The sequence below is a fragment of the Eptesicus fuscus genome, chromosome 7 (genome assembly GCF_027574615.1).
Source record: "Eptesicus fuscus isolate TK198812 chromosome 7, DD_ASM_mEF_20220401, whole genome shotgun sequence".
NCBI lineage: Eukaryota > Metazoa > Chordata > Mammalia > Chiroptera > Vespertilionidae > Eptesicus > Eptesicus fuscus.
Window position 1 is genome coordinate 99,592,232 of NC_072479.1, and position 26,393 is coordinate 99,618,624.

The 26,393-nt window shown below is 39.4% G+C and overlaps 1 protein-coding gene across 15 annotated transcripts in view; it reads right to left on the minus strand.

Annotated features, from left to right (window-relative positions):
• RBFOX2 (RNA binding fox-1 homolog 2) overlaps positions 1–26,393 on the minus strand; it is a 251,098-nt gene that overhangs the window by 60,845 nt on the left and 163,860 nt on the right. Inside the window, exon 1 of one of the 15 annotated variants that reach the window (XM_054719479.1) lies at positions 15,778–16,043. The exons of 13 other annotated variants lie outside the window; for them this stretch is intronic. In XM_054719479.1, the coding sequence (XP_054575454.1) occupies positions 15,778–15,804 (27 nt within the window). In that variant the 5' untranslated portion in view covers positions 15,805–16,043. Of the gene's footprint in view, positions 1–2,215; positions 2,284–15,777; positions 16,044–26,393 lie in introns of those variants that run through there. One more of the 15 variants, XM_054719481.1, reaches the window with a different exon arrangement.

The window sequence follows — 26,393 nt, forward strand, 5'->3', positions numbered from 1 at the left end:
ATTTTCTTTTGTTTGTTTTTTCTTCAACTTGATTTTCTATCCTTCTATGGCATGTTTTCCTTTGACAATCACATTCTTTTTTTTTTTAATTTCTTCATTGATTAAGGTATTACATATGTGTCCTTATTCCCCCATTACCCGCCACCCCCCATTCATGCCCCCACGCCCCTGTTGTCTGTGTCCACTGATTAGGCTTATATGCGTGCATATAAGTCCTTTGGTTGATCTCTCCCCCTTTACCCCCACCGTCCCCTACCTTCCCTGAGGTTTGACGTTCTGATTGATGTTTCTCTGTCTCTGGATCTGTTTTTGTCCATCAGTTTATGTTGTTCATTATATTCCACAAATGAGTGAGATCATGTGATATTTATCTTTCTCTGCCTGGCTTATTTTACTTAGCATAATGCTCTCAATCTCCATCCATGTTTGCAAATGGTAAGAACTCCTTTTTTTACTGCAGCGTAGTATTCCATTGTGTAAATGTACTACAGTTTTTTAATCCACTCATCTGCTGATGGGCACTTAGGCTGTTTCCAAATCTTAGCTATGGTGAATTGTGCTGCTATGAACATAGGGGTGCATATATTCTTTCTGATTGGTGTTTCTAGTTTCTTGGGATATATTCCTAGGAGTGGGATCACTGGGTCAAATGGGAGTTCCATTTTCAGTTTTTTGAGGAAACTCCATACTGTTCTCCACAGTGGCTGCACCAGTCTGCATTCCCACCAGCAGTGCACGAGGGTTCCTTTTTCTCTGCATCCTCGCCAGCACTTGTCATTTGTTGATTTGTTGATAATAGCCATTCTGACAGGTGTGAGATGGTACCACATTGTTGTTTTGATTTGCATCTCTCTGATGATTAGTGACTTTGAGCAGGTTTTCATGTCTCTTGGCCTTCCTTCTGTCTTCTTTCGAAAAGTATCTATTTAGGTCAGTTGCCCATTTTTTGATTGGGTTGTTTACCTTATTTTTGTTAAGTTGTATGAGTTCCCTGTTCTTAAATCTCTAACCTTCTCATTTGCACATTCTCCAATTATTCCATTTTCATTACATCCAGTACTTGTTTTATGAATGTATTATCTTTTTGATTCTGACTATATTAATTGGAATGCTTTAAATTCTCCTCTGTGGCATGGATTACATGTTTCCCGTAGGGTCAGGTTTTCTTTTTGTTTCTTCTGGATTTTTTTCATGTTGACTGAAAGTTCCTCTCATCTGACTAATGATCCTCATGCACCAGTGACCCAGGTATAAGCACTTGGTTAGCTGGTGTGGGTTCCTCTACTATAGTAGAAGTAAATGTTTTCTGATTAGGCCTCTCCCTGGAATTAAAGGTTTAACTGGGGAACTAAGTATAAGATAAGAATAAGCAAGGCAACTGGCAAACTTCGTTTTAATGTAAGTTGCTAGGGAAGTGTGAAATGACCTCCTCCCATATCCCCTAAATACCAGCCTAAAGGAAGGGGTGCCAATATCTACTACAGAAAGAATTAAGTTTCCCCAAACATTGTGATCAACTTCTTTCAAGTCAAACAATCCAAGGTTTTTGTTCTTCCTTTTTTACTGCTAGAGAAAGGGGGCAGTACCCTGGCTGCTTCCACTGGGAAGGGGTTGGAAAGGCGGGGGCAATGCCAAGGAGTTGAGACAGCCCTTGTACTTAACACTTTAATAAAGTAGATACATTTGATTACAGGAAACAAAGCAAACCAGACAAGTATCAGAACTAAATGTGTACGGTAAACCATAGTCCAAGCGCCATCTACAAGTACATCCAACACTGTGTGTTAAACATTATTCTAAGTCTTGCCCTGGCTGTTTGCTCAGTGGTTAGAGCGTTGGCCCATGGACTTGACTCCTGGTCAAGGGCACTTAGTCGGTTGCAGGTTCAATTCCCATCCTGTCAGGGTATGAGCAGGAGGCAACTAATAGATGTGTCTCTCTCACGTCACTGTGTTTCTCTCTCTCTCTCTCTCTCTCTCTCTCTCTCTCTCTCACTCTCTCTCTCTCTCTCCCCTTCCTCCTCTCCCCTCCCCTTCTCCCTACCCTCCACTCTCTCTAGTGGAAAAAATATCCTTGCCCCTCGGGTGAGGTTTAAAAAAAGAAATAAAGAAAAGAAAAAAGTAAACACATTATTCTAAGTCCTGACAAATACAAACAAATTTCAAGGGTCTAATCACTCTCAGAAAATAAAACAAAACAAAAATCAAGTATTTACCAATCAGAATGCCTAACTCTTCACACATACCTCCTTCTTCATGAATGCAACTGTGTCAAGATCAGAACACAGCCTAAAGGGAGGAAAACATTTCCGTTACCCCAATGATCACTAACACGTGGATCAATAAGGCCTGCCACGGACTCTGACCCTTCAGTCAGGAACAGCAATGAGATATAAACTGGTGACTGCAGTATGTAATTCTTTATCACAATGAGACAAATAAACCTAGAAAAGAAATCAGAGTCCGTTGCTGAGAGAAGTCATCAAGAAGCTATCATAGAGCAGCTGTGGTTACAGAACAGGAAAACCTGTCTCAGAGTAAGGAAGGACATTCAATAGAGAAAGGTGGCACACAGAAACACTAAGAATGGAGGTCTAAAATCAGCTTTTAAAGCACCAAAAGAAGCTGTCTATACTTCTATACTTCAATGGTTGCTTAGTAACGAAACATACCCAGATTTCACTCCATACTTCCTATCTTTCCATGCCAAGTCAAATTCTCAAAAACAAAGACCCAAAAAATCTTCAAGCATACTTAAAAAAAAAAAAAGCAAAAGGCATATCTATTTCTTCTTCCCATTTTAAAATCTTTTATAGCTAGAAATTCATTATTATCATTATCACATCAACTAGACTAGCTTCATTCAAGTACAATTTTCTAACAAAGAATGCCCAAGATACATGGATTTTACTCATCTGAACATTTTCCCTTTCAGGAAAGAGCAGCATATGGACTTGATATTTTAGCCTCTCTAACTTAAACATCTTTTGTTAAAAGCCTGAACTTCCTAGGAGGAGGATCTGAGGGTAGAAATAACACCGACAGAGATTACGGAAAAACGAGTTCTAACTCCAGTTCTGCCATTACCTTGCTATGTGACCTTGGACAACTCCACTTTCTAGATCTGTATCCTGACTTGTAAAATAAAGACCACCCTAGCTCTAAGAATATATGATCCTGTGATAACAAGGCCTTCCCAAAGGAGCAGCATACAGTGGAAGAAGAAACATTATGTATACTACCATATGAAATGGAGTATTTTCTTCTGTAATGGCAAGAGTCAACCAACAAAGTGTCATTAAGTTGTTTATCTGTTCCCCTGCCAAAAGAGGTTAAGAGCTACTCTAAACAGCCAATACTTGGATTTCTCTCTTACCCTACACAAATATTCCCATATGAAATACTAAATCAAACTGTAAAACCTCTGTGCTGAGATAAAATTTCAGGAAACTAAATTGTTTATAAAATAGTCAAATTGATCAATTCTACAGTCATCCCAGAGGAACCTAGCATTTCTTAAGGTTTTGGCCACAGGTGAGTTATAGATTTTTCTTATATATAAAAAAAATTAAATAAATATTATGGCCTGTATTCTCCATATTAAACTGTATGCAGTAGTTATCACCCTCCAAAAAGAGGTAAATAGTATAAACTTGGGAATATGATAAACATGGGTTCAAACCCAATTAACAGTGGGACTATGGACAGGTCACTTAACCTCTCAATGCCTTATTTTTTTTTTTATCTGTAAAATGAGGATAGTTACCTAATGGGTTATCTGTTAAGAACTAACTGTGATCCTATATACAAAATCCTTTGCTTTTGGCTTAAAAAAAAAAAAGTGGTAGAGATAATCATCATCAATGCTGTGAAGGAAAAATAAAGTGCAAGAGTATATATATAGTCCACAATATAAGACCTAACAGCTGAGTGATAACCTTAAAAGTTCTTCATGTTCTTTTTCATATAAACAGCCATAACAATACAAATACAGGGGAACCACATTCTTCTTACTAAAGGCCTTATATAAAACCTAGAGGCCCGATGCACGAAAATTCATGCAAGAGTAGGCCTTTCCCTGGCTGCCGGCACCGACTTCCCTCCGGCACCCAGGACCCGGGCTGGCCTCCCTCCAGCTGCCCGCAGGCACCCAGGACCTGGGCTGGCTTCCCTCCGACCCCCCCGACTTCGTCAGGAAGGACGTCTAGAATGACATCCAGTCTAACTAGCATGTTACCCTTTTATTATTAAGAAGATAGGCTAAGGGAAATTAAACCAAAACACACACAAATTTCCATTTTCTCAAAAATGTCTCCAGGTTCCTCAAGAGAGAAAAGTTTAATGCATATACTTGGATGAACTTTTGGTCACAGTTGCTTTGCTAGGAAATGATAGTCTGGCAACCATTTTAACTGAAGTCAAGAAAGCTCTAAACCAGCGGTCGCCAGCCGGTGGTCTGCGTACCACTGGTGGTCCGTGAGGTCCGAAAGGTTGGCAACCACTGCTCTAAACAGTGCCATCCACATTCCTTAATGTTTTTAAGTCTTCACAGTCCAAAGTGCCCCTATCTTCCACACTGTTAAAGTGAACAAATAGTACTTTGGTTTTTCTCCTTCCTTATCTGCTAGAAGTGCCATAATAGGGAATCCACAGGAGAAAAGGATCTTTCTCCTTTTCTACAAGAGACCACGAATCATGCTTAATTACAAAAACATGAACTCTATTTTCCCTGTGATCTTGTGCATGTATTTTTGTTAATTATTTTTACGTTTAGTTTGATCAGTCCTAAACACTCTCTGAAACTATTCTACCACTGAATCTCATTCAATACTCAAGAATTTGGTTCTAGATTCAGACATAATACATGCCATAGCCTTTCCTCTCACCATCTCTGCTTCAGCTAAACTTCCCAAACTAATTCTTTTCTCATCTGAACTTCTAATGGCACTTTACTGATATCACATTCATGTAAGTTACCATATTTCACCTTGTATTTTAATTATATGCACCTTATGCATTCTACTCCTTGAAATTACTGTTCAACTGATTTTTCATAAATTAGGAATATATTAAACAAGATACCACTTAATTTTCATTTAAAAATAAGTGGTCTCACTTCTGCTTCCAATCTAAGATGGAGTAACAAGGACCATCTCAAACAACTAAAATTCAGAAAGAAAAAAATACACAAAATGGCAGTACTCAAGGCATTGTCCAGTAGATAAAGAACAACAGTGATCCCTAAGACAGGAAACAACCAAGGTGCGCTTTATAACTGCCCCAGCTGACTGCCTGGAGAAAGTGACACAGAGAGAGGGAAGCCAGGCAGAGCCTGGTTGTCTCCATGAGCTGAGGAGATCAAGCTAGGAGTCCAGATAAGCCAAGACAGCTGGAGTTCACAGGAGAGAGTACTGCAGAAGAGGAAGCTGCACAGAGGACTCTGAGGAGCTCAGTTAAGTAATGATCACCACATGTGCATGAGGAACTACCTGAGGCTGGACAAATGACAGAGTTGGAGGGAAGAGCGCCAGGAATACAGCCTGTTCTCAACGAGAGTGGAAAATTTAAGGAGCATCAGTTAGGGTGCTAAAAAGAATCTTGTCTCAACAGTGGGGAAAAATTAACCAGAGACCAAACAGAGCTCTGGTCCTATCTAACAAAACTTAAAAACAAGAACTGAAAGGATCAAATTATTTCTATGAAAATCAGCTCAATAATATCTATAAAAATTTTAAAATACCTAGCATCCTACAAGGTAATAGTCACAATGTTTGGCATCCAATCAAAAATTACCAGGCACAGTCTGGCTGGTGTGACTTAGTGGTTGAGTGTCAACCCATGAACCAGGAAGTCACTTGTTCAATTCCAGGTCAGGGCACATGCCCGGATTGTGGTCTTGATCCCCAGTGGGGGGTGTGCAGGAGGCAGCTGATTAATGATTCTCTCATTGATGTCTCTAACATCAATAAAAACATATTAAAAAAAATAAAGGAACAATAAAAAAATTATCAGCATAAAAGAAGCAGAAAATTGCAATCCATAATAGAAAAAAAAAATCAATCAATTGCAACTGATCCAAAACTAATATGTTAGAATTAGCCGACAGAACATCAAAATATCTGTATTCCATATGTGCAAGAAAAAATGGTATGTAAAAGAGAAAAATGTGACCTGAGAAACAGAAAAAAAGACCAATATAAAAAATCTAGAGTTGAAAGCTACTAGTATGTCTAAGATTTTTTAAAAAACACACCCACAGTGAATTACATTAACGGCAGATGAAACATTGCAGAAGGAAAGATTAGTACACTTGATAACACCAAAAGAGAAACTATCCAAAAGGAAATACAGAGAGGAAAAAAAGACTAAAAACACAATGAACATGGAGCCTTGAAAATGACATAGAATGATTATGGTCTAATATATATATGTGTGTGTGCTGACAACTTTTCAAAGTTAGTATGCAAAGAATCTAACTCTTGGTCTTGAGTGGAAGGAAAAGGAGACAGGGGCACAGCTGTATTTGATATACTATGTTTCAGATACTACTTTCTATGGTTTGCCAAATTCTAAAATTTCATTGTCCCTTTCCACTTCTCTTTGCCCTGTGCACACTTATTGGGGTCCTACTCATTTGTTCTCTTTCCTGACCTCTCAGGAAGCTAGAACTCCTACGCCACTTACCCACATGCTACCTTCTGAATATATACAGCCTTCCACTGGAATATCTGCAAGAGATTTGGGTGTTCCTCCAAATAGCTGTTTACTTCAAAATCCTTCTTCCAAATAAAGTGTCCATCCAAAATGACATTATATTTTAAGTATTAACTGATTTGAGTAATAAGCACTTAGAATGTATGATTATTCAAATTAACTCTCCTGATTTGTACTTTATTTATTTTTATTTATTGTTTTGTGTGATTTGCATTTTAAGAGAGGACCTTGTCAATGCATTAACATGCATTTTAATCTGAACTTTTAAGGTAAGAAATTAATCATGAGGGAGAAAGAGGTATTCTGGCCCAAAGTAATAATACATGGAAAAAAATATATGAAAAGCAAGAAGTTATAAAATATGCCGTATTTGGGGAATTGCAAATGGTTCAGATTTGGGGATGAGTGGAGAAGGTGAAGAAAAAGGAAAAATCCCCCAATTTCCTGGGGGAGGAATGAAAGAGCAGGTCAGGGGTTTCACACTGATCCAAGGTTCCACAGGTCGAAGATGAACTGTCAAAAACAGTTTCCTAATATCAAGCTATGTGGGAAAACTTTCCCTACACTAAACCAAGTAGGGAGGACACGCATCCCTCTAAATGAGAGGTTGGCAAACTATGGCTTTGGTCCAAAGCTGGTCCATCATCTATTTTTGTACAACCTGAAAGCTAAGCATGGTTTTTCATTTTTAAATAGTTGAAGAATATTTGGAAAATACTAGTATATGAAATTTAAATTCCAGTGTCCATAAATAAAGTTTGCACTATAGCCACCCCCTTTCCCTTATGCATCATCTGACTTCATGCCAACGGAAGAGCTGAACAGTTGTGACCGAGGCAGCCTGGCTCCCAGAGCCAAACATATTAACTGTCTAGACATTAACAGAATGTGAATGTCTCTCTAAGTTACATTTTTCTAAATCTCATCCTCTTTACTTAAGTGTCAGTTTGCCTCTCCCAAGCTTCTTACAAGGGATCTCATAATCAATATTAATTAAAAGAATATAGTTATATATAATCTGTGGATATGAAAGTATTCTTTGTAATTTCATAAAATAATTATTGGTTTATATTAGCATATTTTATACTTAAAGATTCCTTTATATATGAAATACTAAATTTTAGTTGCAGAACTTTATCCTGTAATTCTGAATGAATTAAGTATTTCTAGTTACATAACTTCAAGTTATAATTTTAAAAACTATTTCTTTTTGTTAATAGCAGCCCAGCTATACCTATATCCTGAGCCATTAATTAAATAAGAAAGGTTATTCTAATATTCTGAAACTAATAGCTCTGAAAAATTCAAATGGCATGATGAAAAGAATAAATATGCCAACATAAGCTAATCTAACAATATTTCTATGGTATATGATTTATTATAATAAGTATTATTAAATCAGAGTACTTTCAGGGTTTAATTTTGTTTGTTATACTTTATTTCTATTCTCAATGATCATGTTTTACTGTTGCTACTGATTTAAAAGACTACTAATTCCCAATTTTTGTTTTCTAACACTTTTTTGATACCATTTTTCAGGATTTCAAGGGAAGTGATTAAATTTACTTTTGCTGATTTTCAATTATGTCATTTGTTGGTCCAATTGACATCTTCAAAAACACAAAATAGTATTCCTACAAAATAAGTTTTAAAATAAAAAGTTCAGTGTTAGAAACTCTTGAAGGATCTGAGCAAGATGTAGAGGCTCAAAGGCAGGTAGATTCATGCCAATCAGACAACAGCATGCTTTATAATGAAATACAATATTCTATTTTTTTAAAAATATATTTTATTGATTTTTTACAGAGAGGAAGAGAGAGGGATAGAGAGTTAGAAACATCAATGAGAGAGAAACATCAATCAGCTGCCTCCTGCACATCCCCTACTGGGGATGTGCCCGCAACCAATGTACATGCCCTTGACCGGAATCGAACCCGGGACCTTTCAGTCCCCAGGCCGACACTCTATCCACTGAGCCAAACCGGTTTCGGCACAATATTCTATTTAAGAGTTGAGGATACTATCCCTTATTTTTGAAGTTATAAATTATGGACAACACTACACGATCAATAAGCTTTGAAAACTGAGTAAAGTCAAACATGTCAAAAACCCCACTTATAACAAAGTTACCATATTTAATAATATTCATATTGACATTTTACTTAGTAATTAGACATAAACGATAAGTCATTCATATAAATTGACACAATTAATCCAGGACAGTCAAGATCCTGGAAACCATGTTTTCCTATCTACGAGGAATAATTCAAGGAAGCAGATGAGCCAAAAGAACAGGAGATTAAATAGAACCCTTAGCCAGTATCTTCAAATATTTGTTTTTTATGAAGAAAATTAAACTACTGTATGTTACTTGGTATGACAGAACTAGGAAGAATAAGAAGCCAATAATGAAAACAGTTTATCATATGGAAAACTTTTCTACTTTTTAATGGCCAACAACAGAACTATTTATCTTATCTGGCTGGTAGTACAATGGAAATGTGCGCAAATTTAGAATAGATCTCAATTTTGAAACTATCACTGCCTGTATCCAGAGTTATCAAGTTGCTTACAATACCTCAAAAGTCTAATGAATTGAAAAAATAGCACTGACCTCAAAATGTGATTGTAAGTGATATATGATACAAATATTGTTATGCATATAAATGTGATCTGTATGCAAAATAGGTACACAGTAGATATGCAAAAATCAAGTTATTTCAATAACAGTCATTATTCCTAGTGGTTAAGAACAGGGAAGCTAGAGCCAAACTCCTTGGGTTTAAATCCTGGTATTGCCACCTTAGGCAAGCTCCTTAACCTCTCTGTACTCCTGTTTCCTAATTTCTACAATATGGATATTAATACTTGTAAGGCTGCTAAAAGGAATAAATGACATGATATTTAAGGCATTGACGTAGTGCCTGATGCATAATATGTACTCTGTAATGTTACCTATTTTTATGTAATACTAGAGAGGCCTGGTACATGAAATCTGTGCACTCGGGGTGAGGCGAGGGTCCCTCAGCCAGGCCTGCGCTCTCTCGCAGTCCGGGAGCCCTTGGGGGATGTCTGACTGACTGGGGAGTGGGCCTAAGCCATCAGTTAGACATCCTTAGCACTGCCACAGAAGCAGGAGAGGCGACTGCCACTGCCACTGCGCTCGCCAGACGTGAGCCCAGGCTTGTGGCTGAGTGGTGCTCCCCCAGTGGGAGTGCACTGACCACCAGGGGCAGCTCCTGCATTGAGCGTCTGCCCCCTGGTGGTCAGTGCACATTATAGCGACCAGTCATTCTGCTGTTGGGTCGATTTGCATATTAGCCTTTTATTATATAGGATTATAATAATGAACTCATTTTATTCAATGGCAAATTCTCTTTTATTACAACTATTCCATCAAAACTTTGAATAAATAAGAGATGACAATTCCAGAAGTAATCAGTCTCAACTAAATTAATTCATTTACATATTCAACAAATATTTACTGACTATGTAATACCTACAAGAAGATTCAAGTGCAGTGGTTAAGAGTATGGATTCCCTAACCCTAACAACCCCTCTTAAAAAGAAAAAGAAGAAAAAAAAAAAAGAGTATGGCCTGCCAAACCAGTCTGTGGCAATGAATCCCCATAACATCTCTTAGTAGCTATATAAACTTGGGCAAACTACCAAACCACTACAGGCCTCAGATTCCGCTTCTGTACTATGGGGTAATTGTAGAGGTGCTGGAGGATTCAATGAGTTAATGGAGGTAAAGTGCTTAGAACAGTACCTGATAACTATATATAAGGGCTGGATACTTAGCTATTGTTATGACCACATTCCAGGCACAGTTCTAGACACCAGGAATATAACAGACTGCTGACAAGGTCCTGACCCTTTTGGTGGGAAAGGGGCATGGATAACGAAAACAAACATAAAAAGGAACAATAAGCACTAAAAATCAGTGAAGACAAAACAGGGTAGGAGGATAGGGAATGACTGGAGGTTTCAAGTTGAGATACGAAGGTCAATAAAGAGCTCTCCTTGAGACGTCATGGGGTCTGAGAGAAGAGCATTTCCAGCCGAGAGAAAACAGAAAGAAAGGCCCTGAGGAGAATGCAGGTGTGTTAAGGGAACAGCAAAGAGGTCAGTGTCACTGGTACGAAATACGAGTGAGAAAGGCAGCAGGAGATGCGGTTGCAGAGAGCCAGGTTCCTGATCACGCAGGGCCTTAGAGCCTGGAGTAGGGAAACAACTGGAAGGTTTTAAGCACGGGAGTGGCAAAACTCAGACCTGCATTTTAAACGGCTCACTCTGGCAATGACGCTAATGATTTATGTGATGCCAAGGTGTCCTGAATTCAATCATTCCAAAAGTAAGAGAGGGTCGTTTAAGCGTCTGAAAATGGAAACAATACAGCTCGGCAGACTGCAATTTCGGACCGCGTAGAGAGGAGTGAGCCTGGAGTCCGATAATAGAGTCACTACATTCAAAACAGCAAACCGTTTACTGCAGGGGATGCCACATTCCATTTGTGTTTGCTGGGTTTAATATGTGAAGTGTTGCGTAGAAATGTTTAAGAAAGATTTGACAGTGGTTTGGGAATGCTGGGGGGAGAGGGGAAGAGGGAGGAATTGTGACTCCAGAAGGGAATGCTGGGGACACCAACACAGTTAGGTTCCAGAGGAACAGTCCGTCCAAAGGACGCTGGTGGGCACAGGGGCTGCCCATCACTGTGACTGGTTCCTAGGGAAGATCTGTCTGAGTGCCACACACAAATGTCCAAGAAACACCGAGAGGGATGAGGAGTGTCATTCCCCTTTCGACGTGGAGATGTCCTCTGTAGCAGTACAAACTTGAACAGCAGATGGTCAAATGCTAAGCTTACCTAACTGCAAAACTAAGGAGAAAGATAAAGGAAAAAATAAAGGGAAGGGCAAAAGGGGTGTGTGCTTGAGGTGGGGACATGTGAATGGGAAGAAAAACCATTTAATGAGTCAAATTTAATCATATATATTTATGGAATTCTGAGTGTCTTTTCAGGAAAACTAATGGCCGTATTTTTCAAGAGCCAGTCTTGGTCTTGGCAAGGAAATGGTTATAACTGAAGATATGGAGTAGTGTAGAAGAATTCAGAAAGAAACTAAATCTCTGGAAAAAGTGAGGCTTTTTTTTGATTCATGGTAAAGGCACATAAATTGCTCTCCAACCCACAATCTCCGCCTATCCCCCAACTTCCCAGAGTCCCGCGCAGCACACAGAAAGGGGAAAGTGTGCCAAAACAAACTGTGGGCTGAAGCTCTGTGCACGGAGGGTGGGATGAGGTTCGGGTGGAACTGGCAGGCAACCCAATGGAATCACTTTAAAGCAATGCCACAAAATGGAGACTAAATAATCACGGAGGACTTGAAAAATCACAGAAAATGGGATATGCTTAGCGAAACCAAAGAACAGATTCCTTACTCCAACTCATTTCAAAAAAGACAAAAAACAAACAAAACCCCTAGAAACGACAGGAAAAAAGCCGAGACAGAGCAAAACATACCTGCTCTCTTATCTGTCTTTAATTAAACCATAAAACCCCGTCCCTCTCCTCCCAACCTCCCTGGAAGAAGAGCTAACTGGCAGCGCTCAGGTGAAAGACTTCGGCCTTCCAGCTACAAAGGGAGATAGCAGACAATGGAACCGGTGATTCATGACAAAAGCATACACTCCAGAGCGGCCTGCTGCCACATGGGCTCACTGCACTATTTAAAGGAACAGTCACCCCCTTTCCAACCTCCCTTATTCTTAACACCTCCCCTCCTCTTGGTCCTGATGGAAAACAGATTTTGAAGAAAATGCCAGCAAAGCACTGAGCTGTCCAAGAAAGGGAGGGCTTTGTGTTCCACAGACACTGGCAATCCTACACTATAGTGGAGGACAAAAATTTTCTTTCACATCCAACTGTAAAATCTTTTCCTTTCTGCTCGGTATATTCTCCCTTTCAGCAACAAATAATATAACTGAGTCTGAGTCTGGCTAAACATTTTTGAAAATTAATTGGAGTTGGCGTCATTTTGCAATTTTATTTTTCTAACTTCACACATATTATAAAAATGATTCTTCCTCTTTTCCTTCAATTCCACATTGTTATTTGCATAGATGTAAGAAGACACAATAATTTGGTTCACATGTTCAGAAATAAGAGTTAATTCAGTGAAATACTACTACAACATATATATGAACACGAGAAAAACCTAGTTATAAAAAATATGGCACTAGCATGTCTGCCATATTAAAATTTTATGATTGAATTCCTATTTGCTTTTTAAAAAAATCCTCACTTGAGAATATGTTTTTATTGATTTTGAGAGAGAGAGAGAGAGAGAGAGAGAGAGGTGAGAGAGAAACATCAATCAGTTGCTAACTGAGTATCGAACCTGCAACTGTTTTTAGTGTTTAGAACGAAGCTCCAACCAACTGAGCCACCCAGTCAGGGCTCTATTTGCTTTTTTAAGGCAAAGCACTGATTACTTATTGTAAATCACAAAGTAGTTTGCTTAAGTAAACAAAAAAGAGGCCTTATAAAACTAGAGAATGTATAATAATAAAGTGCACTCATTGTGCAGGTACTGACACAGATCTAAATTGTATGATGAAAATGTCATCCACTGAGAGCCCTTCTCCCTCTTCCACTGGGTGAGTGAGTGATGGAAACTAAGGGATGTAGAAATGTTAAGATCAGAGAAGCAGAACTTATGTGACAAATGGTGAAATCCCATCTAAATAATTTTCCTAATACACTAATCAAGATATTAAATACAATAATAAACCATCTAACTTTGAAAACCAAACCCTAACAGCACAGACAGTTTTTATTTAGACACTCATGTAGCAGATCATTATCATATATTTAGATTAGATGTCTGGCTTGACAAACAAAACAACAAGTTCCTCTCAAAACAAAAAAACACCTCTTCCCCCCAAAACACACCCACCAGACAGGTAAACGTTTGGCCGGCCCATCTGGTTATGTCCTTTGATTTTTTTTTTCCTAGATTACCAACAACTATGTACGTTACATTAACATAGAAAGTGTACACCAAAACAAGTATGATGGAATAGTGAAAACTGACAAATTTGATATTCTATACTTTCCCATTGTATAAATTCAGGAGGGGCAAAAACAAGTTTCAGCATTCAGCACATCCTGAGAAAAATCATAATGATTTTAGTTTATCTATTATACTTCCTCAACATCTCTCTTTCCTGTTTCCATCTCTCTTCTTCTTCATTCCTAAAATTACGGTGTCTTTAAATACCAAGAGTAAGACCACAATATTAAGTGTGCATATGTCTGTGCATTCTAGCCTGTGCTTACACATGCTTAACCAACTCCTCTAGAAACTAAGAGGTATGTATAAAAAGTCCTAGTTTAAATAACTCTTTCACTGATTTAAAAATGTATATAATGAAAAGTCAACTAGTTGAAAAGCCTTCAATAACAGCTGAGAAAGAACAGAGCCAATACCCTCTAATATTGCCAGTTAATGAAAATTGAATGAGGGCTCCAAGGTTAACAAGTATCATCTCCCAAGCAACAAAGAGAATGCAGAAATTGGTTTCCTCTATGGAAATTTTTTTTAAAAGTAAAGCAATATTTCAAAAGAGTTAATTAGTATGACAATGAAGGGATAAGAAAAAGAAGAGAAGGTATTTTAAGGGTCTCCACTTTCTAAAAGAGGGAGAGATTTCTTGACACCTCCAAACTCAGATCTAGTGAAGAATTACTTTGGGAAAATATTCTTTGAAAGTTCCCTTTCCTCTAGGTCACGTTGAGAAAATCTGCCTAATGCTTCCCCACCTTCCCAACAGAACTGCGGGGCATTATATAACATTGAACAGCGCGGGGATTCCAGCTCCGAAACTGATGCCTGTCCCGACGGCTAGCTGACTCTCTCGCCCTCCGGTGGTGACTTGAAGAGGCAGAGAAGAGAGAATACAAAAAAGGGGCAACCTCCTTAAAAGGAAAGCACTGTCCAGTGATGAAATGTCCCTACGGAGCATAAAAGCCTGCGGTGAAAATGACCCTAAGTCCGAGACTAAAGGACATGAAGGTTCTATAGCGCAAGCGAATGATTTCTCACTGATAAATCACAGATTCATCATCCCCTCTCTATCTCTCTAAAGGAAAAGGGGAAAGGAACACACAAAAGGGTGGCAACAAGAAAGACAGCACTGCCAGGGGGACCACAGGAGAGGATGCACCTTCCATTTGTCAGGAATGACTTGCTAAAATGCAGATTAGATATTGCCTGGCACAATCAGAGAGAGAGAGAGAGAGAGAGAGAGAGAGAGAGAGAGAGAGAGAGAGAGAGAGAGAGAGAGACCTCCCATTCTCCCATTCCCCACTCCCTCTCCTTCAAATGCCTTCTAATGCCCCCGTGGTTGTCATTGACGCACTCAGAGCTGTTCTGTCCGGAGCTTTACCTGCCTCTGCTGCACCTGCATGCTCCTATGGCTCCTACTGAGAGCATTCTCCGCCAGCAACAAAGCCAGGAAAACGGAAACATTTTCCTAGTCTTCATTTTTAATAAGCCATCTGGAGCGAAAGTAGCAAAACTGCAATTCCATAGCCAATTCTGAGAAACCGAAGTGAACTGGGAATCAGATTTCTCTGTAACACACATTCCTCTGCAATTCTTAAAAGGAAGTCAATCCCTCTCCCCTCTTTTTGGCAGTCTGCGAGAATCTCTTCCTACCTCTGCAGTCTCTCTCTCCCTCCCTCTTCTCAGAACCAAGACAAAGAGGTAGACAAATCCCCACAGGGTTTTTCCTGAGCTACAGCTGCACCGTACAGGAAACAGGAATCTGCTACGGAGGGTGGGGGGAGGAAAGGCTACGGATACATCCCTCTTTCCCTCTCTCTCTCTCTCATGAACTCACAACACACACAGACTTTTCAGTTGATAATAATAAATCTGGTCTTCTCTAAGAAGACAATAATAATTAAAACTCTAATGGCTATACCCCACCCCCATATCTTTATTTAGATCCCAGAAACGGGAAAAGAAACACACCGAGGAAACACAAATCTTACCTGAGTTACCATTTTCTTTTTCTCCATAAACCAACCGGAATAATGATGAACACTTCAAAGCAGTCGTGCTAGGCACACCTTCCACGGCCTTCCTTTCCACCCCCTCCCCCCCAGCCTAGCTATTTAAGGGTAAATGATCGATCTCCCTTTATCCCCTCTTCCTTTTTCTTTCTAGTGTTTCTTCCTTTCTTTTCTCTTCCTCTCTGGCAGTCTCTCCCCCTCCTTCTTTCTCCAGCTCCCTCCCATATCTCAGGCAGATGGCTGAAGGAAGCCCCACCCCTGAATGCCTAAGGCAATTAATCAGAGTAGAGCCCCACCTCTTCCTCCTCCTCCCACCCCCTCCCAGCAGGCTTACAGCTCCCAACTCCAGAAACAGGCCTGCTGGAGAATGGCAGTTTGGTGTGTGCTTTGCGCACGCATGTGTGTGTGTGTGTGTGTGTGTGTGTGTGTGTGTGTGTGTACGTACGAGTGTGCGTGTGTGAGGGGAAGACGGGAGGAGGGGAGAGGGGGAGGGGCAGGCGCCATGTGCAGGCATATTTTAAGGAGTGAATATCTGCGATGGTGGCATTAACTATGTAGCACTGGAAGCATTTGTAGCTTACAATAGTTAATACAGATTTAGAATATTCCACCCATGAATATATAATAAACAAGAAATGAAACAAAATTTTTTAAATATACATTTCCACTGATGCACAGTTTATAGATGTAGTGGATTTAAAGAAACATGTAAAAAGCTGTTGAATGGCCATTTACTGGAAAGGTTTTCAAGGAATGGGAGGGAATATGCAAGAATCTGCTTGAACTAAACCAAGTCCAATGACTGAAAGGACTAAAAGAGAGGAGGAAGGTAATTAGAGTGCTTATTTTTTCTACTGTAAAAAACCCGGAGGGGTGGGGGTTCAGAAAAAGCTGTCTGCTTAAACATGACTGCTTAAGGCTTCTGGCTTCATTAAAAATTCTGGCTAACTGAGAATTTACCCTTTGTGATCCCCAGGCTTCTGTATTCCAGCCTCTATTGAAAAACATAAACCTTTTCTTACATACACACTGGACATCTGTGTCATTATTGTAATCAGTAACTGTTACTATACAGTACTATAGATATACAAGGTTTGGGAGAATATTTATTGAATGTAAGAGTTTCTCTTATTAAAAGGAAATAATGGAAAAAAGCATCAAAGATGTGCTTCAGTGCAGAAGTCCTGGTCTAAGTTCTAACTGGGCCCTTTACAAGTAAATGACCTTGGAGAAGTTTTGACCTCTGACTATAAATTTTATAATCTCCCTACTTTATATTAAGTATTCAAATAGAACTATCTATGTGAATGTTTAATGAGTTTGTGATGTTTCTTATTTGTCTCATAAAGTAGATGTTCTAATTTTTTTAGCATTCCAATAAGATCCTAAAGGATTTAATTACATGTTTTAGTTATGCTATATTTATTATGTTATAATCTCTAACAGATTACCCAAAGGGCAAAGAGAATAATTCAAAATTAAGCTTCCTATTTTTAAAATAAATAAAAATCACAAATCACATTGAGAATACGTAGTTTTTTTGCTGTCTCTATAAGAATTGTTTGGCAAAATGTATAACCACACTTATCAAAAATTTACTGTATAATAATGTTGGTTGGTACATTACCAATATAATACCATCATGCTCCCACTCAAACTAATAATTATTCAAACAATTCTGTGAAGAACATAGGAGCGAGGGTGGGGGTAAGGAGGAGAGATCAACCAAAGGACTTGTATGCATGCATATAAGCCTAACCAATGGACACAGACAACAGGGGGGTGAGGGCATGAGGGAGGGAGGGGGTGAGTGGGGGGTAATGGGGGAATAAGGACACATATATAATACTGTAATCAATAAAGAAATTAAAAAAAAAAAAGCATAGGAGCCTGGCAGGTATGGCTCAGTAGTTGAGTGTCAACCTATGAACCAGGAGGTCACGGTTCGATTCCCAGTCAGGGCACATGCCCAGGCCTCAATCCCCATTGGTGGGGCATGCAGGGGGCAGCCAATCAATTATTCTCTCTCATCATTGATGTTCTATCTCTCTCTCCCTTCCTCTCTGAAATCAATAAAAATCTTTAAAAAAGAAGAACACAGGAACTTAAATCTATAGACCCTAGAGAAACTGGCACAATCACAGCTATTTACTGATACCTCCAATACCTAAGAGCACTATTTTGGGCATTTTACAGACATCTGTATACTTTTGCTAAAATCCATATGTAAGGATCTTTAAACATTAGGAAAAAAACATGATGAGAAAGAAATAGATCAGTACTAGGCTTGTTCTTATTTAACACTTTTAGAAATGATCTGGAAGATAGAACATATTGCATTCTCTAAATTTGCAACTGAAAAGCCATTCGGAGATAAAATGCAGTCAAATTTTTTAAAAGGCCAAGTGAGTAAGCAGAAAACAGATAGGTGAATTTCACTGAAAGCAGGGGCAACCTGGTATACTTTTGGAAGATTCTAAATCCTATTTATGGGATAATTATATTTTCAGTTCTAATATAAGAAATAAACCTGAGAATCACTGTATACCATTCTCTAAATCCACTGGCCCATTATAGTGCCGGGGCAAAAAACCAGACACCAAGAAGAGAGACTCCCCTGACTCCCTGCCCCCCCCCCCCCCACACACACCCCCTTATGAAAGCACAGCTATCTTGAAGCAGCCTCTACACATAAAGACAAGGCCTCAAGAAGAGAAGTGTGTGTGTGTGTGTGTGTGTGTGTGTGTGTGTGTGTGTGTGTGAAATAAAAAGGCAAATGAGAGATCCCCACATTCAAAAAGTCTAGGATTAGGTCTAGGAGAAAGGTTTCCTTAGGCCTGGTATTCATGCCTCTTTTCTACATTTAGGACCAACACTTAATACTGCAAATAATCAGCTTATGTAAGTCATTAGCACAAGTTAGTATGAGCTAAAGCAAAAATAAATATTAAAATGAGTTTTATAAACACACTAAATAACAGGATCATTGTGAGCATTGGACAAACTCAAGGATATTTTCAAGTGTGTCCCTGACTTTAGAGGCTGACATTAGAGAGGACAATTTGCTCCCTGGAGCCCGAGAGAGAGAAGAGCCGTTGAATAGCCTGGCTCTGATCCAGCAGAACCACGGAGTCCCCAGTGGTGCACCAAGGAGAACTCATTTCTGGGCTTTTGCTGGGTGGGGGAATGGGGATGGGGAAGTGGGCCAGCAAGTATAGAGTAAGAATGTCAGCTAAGGGAGGAGACCACACCCACCCTCATGTTCAATCCCCAGCCTCCAGCATAGTGTCTGGTAGGTGCTCAATCAACATTTGTTAAATAAAAGAATTTCTCCTAGTTGTCTCAATTTCTTCATCGCTTCCTTGATGTTTTATGCAACCCCAGAACTCTAGCTTCCTTTCCCGCATACTAGTCAATGGAAATTTATCTTACTGAAGTCACCAGTCTGATGGCCAAATTCAATGGACATTTCACATTTTCTCTGACTTACCTGTGGTTTTTGGCACTCTCACCTTTAGGAAATTCTCAGCTTAAAATGATACCAGTCTTTCCTGCTTTTCCTCTTTTCGTGTTCACTGACTTCCTTCTGAGTTTCCTTCCTGTCCACCCTTTACCTGTTGCTATTGCTGGAGGTGCCCTCAGACGTCTATTTAACTGCATACCACAGATTCTTCACCTGAGGGGTAGAGCTCCTCACACAGGCGCCCTGTGGAAACCTGTTTACATATGTGCACTTCTGTGCAGAGAGGATCCATAGGATTCATCATCTCCAAAGGGTACCAACCTCAAAAAAGTCCAATACTGCTGAATATGTTTGCTCTAGGGGATGTAACCCATCCCATCGCTTTAATTACCACCCATGTACCCTGACCTCCACATTTCTGCGTCCGGTCCACATGTCTTCTGAACTCCAGATCAAGAAATGCAACTGCCACCCTGGCCAGTGCTGCTAAGTGATTAGAGGTCGGCCGGAGCTCTGACGGATCCTAGGTTTGGTCTGGGCCCCAGTAGGGGTGCACACAGGAGGCAATCAATCAATGCATCTCTCTCACATGGAAGTTTCTCTCTCTCTCTGTCTTCCTCCCCCCCTCCCCCCCCTTTCACTCGCTATAAAAATCAATGGAAAAAATATCCTAGGGTAAGGAATAACAACAACAAAAAACCAACTGCCAAATAATGGTCAACCCATTTAGATATCTCTAATTTAAAAGTCCAAAATTAAATTCTCAAAGTTAAGTCATTAATTCATTTAACAAATGGTTGGGAAAAAAAATAAACAAATGGTTGAGTGCCTACTATGTGCTAGGCACGAGGGGAAACGAGTAAAGGACAAAGGAGATAAAGACCTGTCTGTGTGAAGCTTGGATTCTAGGTACCCACTGTACCATGTTTGGTGTCTTAGGGAGTCTGAGGGAATGGTTAAATTTCATGACTGGTAAAATAGCTACCGTTTCTTTGGAATGTACTCTGTGGTGGCTTCCCATCAGGCAAATACTTATTAGCTCACTTCATCCTCATGGCGAGATATTTTAATCTCCTTCTTAGAGACGAGGAAACTGTCTCTTTGCCTCCAGTCTACCACTCTTCCCATCCGAGCTTCTTGCTACTGCCAGAGCAGTCTTTCCAAATGCACATCTCACTGTGCCACTTCCCTGATTCAAATTCTCAATTATTCCCACAGCCCCAAAGGGGGGAAATCCTAACTCTTAAGTGGCGCCTAACATATAATCTGGCTTTCGCATGCTTGTCAGAGTCACTCCCCACCCCTCACTCTTCCTGCCCCTGCCATACTGAACAACATGCAGTTAGTTCCTCAATGACACAGTATTTCTGTTTTATGCTCCTACTCCTCTGAATATGGCCTTCTATCTGCCTGGTTCATCCTTCAAGGCTCACTTCAGGGATGCCCTAGTTCAGAAAGCCTTTCCTGACTATACCTGCTCCCATATGTGGGTTAGGTACCCCTTATCCCTGTGCCTCAGAGCCTAACCCACAGTTCACAACTGTTGGGGTTAGTGTTTCAGAGGAGTTGTGTGTTTCATATCCCCAGTTCCTAACCCAGTGGTCGGCAAACTGCGGCTCGCGAGCCACATGCAGCTCTTTGGCCCCTTGAGTGTGGCTCTTCCACAAAATACCATGGCCTGGGCGAAGTCTATTTTGAAGAAGTGGCGTTAGAAGAAGTTTAAGTTTTAAAAATCTGGCTCTCAAAAGAAATTTCAATCGTTGTACTGTTGATATTTGGCTCTGTTGACTAATGAGTTTGCCGACCACTGTCCTAACCCAATACCTGAATTCGTAGTAGATGAATAAATGTTTGTTGAAATCAAACAATAATGCCTTGATTTCTATCACTAGCCATTTATTTATCCATACATGGATACCTAAGAATAAAGAGTATCTATGAGGTTATCAAAATATTATAAAAGCATTCTTTTCCTCTAAAAGAGTACTTGGAAATAGCTTCCACTTCATAAATTTACTCCGGTATCTTAGAAATTTGAAGCCTAGAGAAGATGTACAAAACAAGAGTGGGAGAAAGGCCTATTTTCAACTTTATTATAATAGTTCAGATTCTAGACAAAATAACTCACTGATTAAAAAACTCACAACTTTAGGTGCTCTTAGCCTTTACAATCTCACACAGATGTGACTCAACTTCTCTCCCTTCCCACGTAGCAGCAATGCCATAAAAGCAGATCCCAGAGTCCCTGACTAGAAGGCAGGTTTTGCTCATCCTTTCCCAGGCTGCCTCTGGCACCCAAGTGAAAGGCAACATTAAAGGGACAGCATTTCCTGCAATAATAAAAACTTGTTAATATAACAGCTCTTCACAGCACGCCCCCACACAATAGCCCTAATTAAATGTAAATAGCAATTTACACCTAATAGATATTAAATACCTTCTCAGAAGCATATCAATAACACTTTAATATTCTTTGCCCCAACATTCCCTTTAATATAAATATAGTCAAATTATAGCTAAATCTATTATTTCCTAGCTTCTTTTCTCTAGTTCAAACAGGGTTCACTTATACAGAACCCATTCTAGAAAATAAGGTGAGAGCAGAATTTGAAATCAACTGCTTTAGACTTTATATGCTTATAAAACCAACTAACACTCATATTTATTTCTTGTCCCCCAAAATCAAACCTTTAGAACAAGATCACAAATAACATACACTGAAACACAAGTGACACCAGAGAAATTAAAAAGAAAATCACTTCATAAATTATTATCTAGATTTGGGTAATATACTCATATATTTAAAAATTCCAAACTCTAGACAACTAGAATCAAATAATTAAAATTATGTATACAGTCTCTGTATTCTAAGAGAGATTACGGAAAAGGTTCTTAGGCAAATATTGAAAAGGAATGGGAGGTTAACAAATTTATAAATAACTAGATTATAAAAAAATTAAGCCCCAGGTGAGTAGCTGGGTAGCTCAGTTGGTTAGAGCACCATCCTGATACTCTAAGGTTGTGGGTTCGATCCCCAATAAGGGCACATACAAGAAGCAACCAGTGAATGTATAAATAAGTGGAACAACAAATTGATGTTTTTTCTCTCTCTCTCAAATCAATCAATAATAATAATAATAAATAATGCCCAACTAATTTGTGAAAACTGAGGTGCTGTTTCTCCAAAATTAAAATATGCTATGTCTGTCTCCTTCACCGCTACCACTAAATCCTGTGCCTGGCACACAGTAGGTACTCAAAAAAAATTCTCAAAATGAGAGATCAAATAATGTATAAGTCACTCTAGATCAGTGGGTCTCAACCTTTCTAATGCCGCGACCCTTTAATACAGTTCCTCATGTTGTGGTGACCCCCAAACATAAAATTATTTTCATTGCTACTTCATAACTGTAATTTTGCTACTGTTAATGAATCGTAATGTAAATATCTGTGTTTTCCGATGGTCTTATGCTCTACAGCAGCGGTTCTCAACGTGTGGGTCGCGAAAACACAGATATTTACATTACGATTCATTAACAGTAGCAAAATTACAGTTATGAAGTAGCAACGAAAATAATTTTATGGTTGGGGGTCACCACAACATGAGGAACTGTATTAAAGGGTCGCGGCATTAGGAAGGTTGAGAACCACTGCTCTAGACTGAGGTCATCTTCCCACAAAGAAGTAGAGAGCCTCTGGACTCATCCACTCTAGGGCATTCTGCACACCAGAGCATAGGCTAGGCAAATTTACCTTTTATTTATTTACTAGAGGCCCGGTGCATGAAAATTGTGCACTTGGGGGTGGGAGGAGTGTCCCTCACCCCGGCCCGCACCCTCTCGCAGTCCAGGAGCCCTTGGGGGATGTCTGATTGATGGCTTAGGCCTGCTCCCTGCAGTAGTACATCCTTAGCGCTGCCGCAGAGGTGTGAGTGGCTCCCGCAACCGCCGCTATGCTTGCCAGCTGTGAGTCCAGCTTCTGGCTGAGCAGCGCCCCCCCCTGTGGGAGCGCACTAACTACCAGGGGGCAGCTCCTGTGCTGAGCGTCTGCCCTTGGTGGTCAGTGCGTGTCATAGCAACCGGTTGTTCTGCTGTTCAATTTCCATATTAGCCTTTTATTATATAGGATTTTCTGAAATATATTTCTTTATTGATTTCAGAGAGGAAGGGAGATGGAGAGAGAGACAGAAACATCAGTGATGAGAAAGAATCATTGATCAGTTGCCTCCTGCATGCCCCCTACCAGGGATTGAGCCCGCAACCTGGGTATGTGTCCTTGGCTGGAATGGAACCCGAGGCCTTTAGTCCACAGGCCGACGCTCTATCCACTGAGGTAAACCGGCTTTGGCCAAATGTACCTTTTAGATAGGTAACTTTCTCTGTCTTCCAGGTGCCTTAAGTTGTACTTGGCTGTCCTCAATCCTCAAATCAGGACACTTAGTTATACTCATGATAATGTAAGATTCTGCTTCTTCCTCCTCCGACTGCCCATGTACCTCAAAATGATAATCAGTGCGAATGTGTTCAATTGGTAACAGGTTAAGTAAAACTGCTTCAGAAAAAACTGTGATAATAGGCAAACCCCTAACTTGCAACAACAGTTACATCCCCCCAATTTTTTTTTTTATTGTGGTAACATACACATACCATAAAATTTGCCATCTTAGCCATTTTCAAGTATACATTCAGTGGTTATTATACATATTCCTAATATGATACCATCACCACCATCCATCTCCAGAACTCTCAGTGGTTAGAGTGTCGACCAAAGGACCAAAGGATTGTGGGTTCAATTCCCAGTGAAGGTTTGATCCCCAGCCCCGGTCGGGGTGCTTGTGGGAGACAACCAATCGATGTTTCTCTCTCTCCCCCTCTCCTCCCTCCCTTCCAATCTGTCTGAAAATCAATGGAAAAAATATCCTCAGGTGAGGATTAACAACAAAAAAAGAACTCTGCATTTTTTAAAACTGAACTCTATATGCATTAAACAATACTCTCCATTCTCTTGTCCCCGGAGTCCTTGGAAACCACCACTGTACTTTCTGTCTCTATGAACTTGACTATTCTAGGTACGTCATCTAAGTGGAGTCATACTGTATTTGTCTTTTTGTGGCTGCCTTATATCACTTAGCATTGGTTCTTCCCTGTTGCAGCTTATTTCAGAATTTCCTTCCTTTTTAAGGCTGGGTAATAGTCCCTGTATGTATGCACCCTATTTTGATTATCCATTCACCCACTGATGGCCACTTAGATTGCTGCATCTACCTTTTGGCTATTGTGAATAATGCTGATATGAACATGGGTGAGCAAATATCTCTTCAAGACCCTGCTTTCAATTCTCTTGGGCACATATCCAGAAGTAGAATTGCTGGATCATATAGTAATTCTACTTTTAATTTTTTTGAGGAACCACCATACTGTTTTCCACAGCAGCTGTACCATTTTACATTCCCATCAACAGTGTACAGGGTTCCAATTTCTCCACAACCTTGCCAACACTTGTTTTCTGTTTGACTGACAGTAGCCATCCTAACAAGTTATATTTTAACCATCCAGTCAGAGGCAGTAAATATTTAACACAAAGGAATAATTTCAGAAACAATTTCTCAAATAGATTTTTTTTCTCTGAGCAGGGATACGATATTCATTGTCCTTTAAATCATCTCTAGCAAGCCCCTATCTACTTACTGTGCCTGTATTTTAAACTGATTTAGCCCAGGTTTGGTTCTGCAAAAATTCCAACTAATAAAATAAGCAATTTCAGTTGCACACTCTTAAGACAGACATGATTTTATTAACAATAAGAGCAATGAAAGGTCAAGTACCTAAAATATTTTATTGCCTCATGTTGAGGAGATGCACTTTGTTCGTTATCTCAACCCTAGCAAATCTAGAATAGAGTGATCCTTAGGAGCTCGGACCAACATCCCCCTTTGCCCTCCCCTCCCCTGCCAAATCTCAGTTTAACTTGACTCTACAGTGGGCGGGTTCGCATCTAAGGATTCAACCAACTTCAGAGAGAAAACAGTATTTGTGATCTGTGTTTGGACCCCGCAATTTGTATGGGAAAATATTGTTTTCCATTGGGGGTTGATTGAATTCTCAGATGAGAAATCCCCAGATACAAAGGGCTGACTGTATTTATTGAAAAAACAAAATCCACATATAAGTAGACCAGCAGAGTTCAAACCCATGTTGTCCATGGGTCAACTTACTTAACTTTAAAAATAGGTGCAAAACCTTCATTGAAAAAAATACTTTTCCGGTAATACTGTAATAACTATGTATGGTGCCAGGTGGTACTTGAAATATTTGGGGGGTGGTGGGACCACTTTGTAAACCACTGATTGTTTAACCACTAATACAAAACAAAATGAAATAAGATAAAATGCTTTCCAAGTCTTAAAAAATACTATTTAACCATGTCCTCAATAATTTCCAATTATCTAATGCACTGGTACAGAATCATAACTATTATGCAATGACGAGCTTTGACTTAATAAGAATATAACAAAAGCTAAAAAAGAAAATTTTATAACCACAGTTAAGCATTTGGGTAGCAAATAGCCATCTATCACCCATTTACAAAGGTACTAAAAGAAAACTGTTACTTTAACAGATTTAACATTTAAGATTGTATAATAGTTTTGGATCCTTCAACTTAAAATTGTTTTTTTAATCCCATTAATTTCCCTGATGTGGTGTAATGAAGGGTATATTCTTAAATTTTAACACCCCATTATCTGCCTTTCTAAGCTACCTCAATTTCAGATAGAATAAACCTACCAAAAGGAGCAAAGCCAGGAAAAGTGCTGTTTCAAATACAGAACACTTACATTCACCAGTACTAAATCTTAATGCTCCAAAATACTTCCGGTGGCAAATTCATTTTATCATAAATTGATACAATTTTACTGTAAAAGACTTTATCAAACCTGCCATAATTTCTAAACAGGAACTTTTTAATCCACTCTACAACTTTTATTGGGGGGGAGGCAATTTTCTATCTCAAAAAAATTCATTTACATATTAAAATTGTTTTTACATATATTGCCAATTACTTCCATCTTCGTTGGGAACATTTTTACGTTTTCAGTTCTTTTCCTCAGACAATTTTGCTTATATTACAGTTA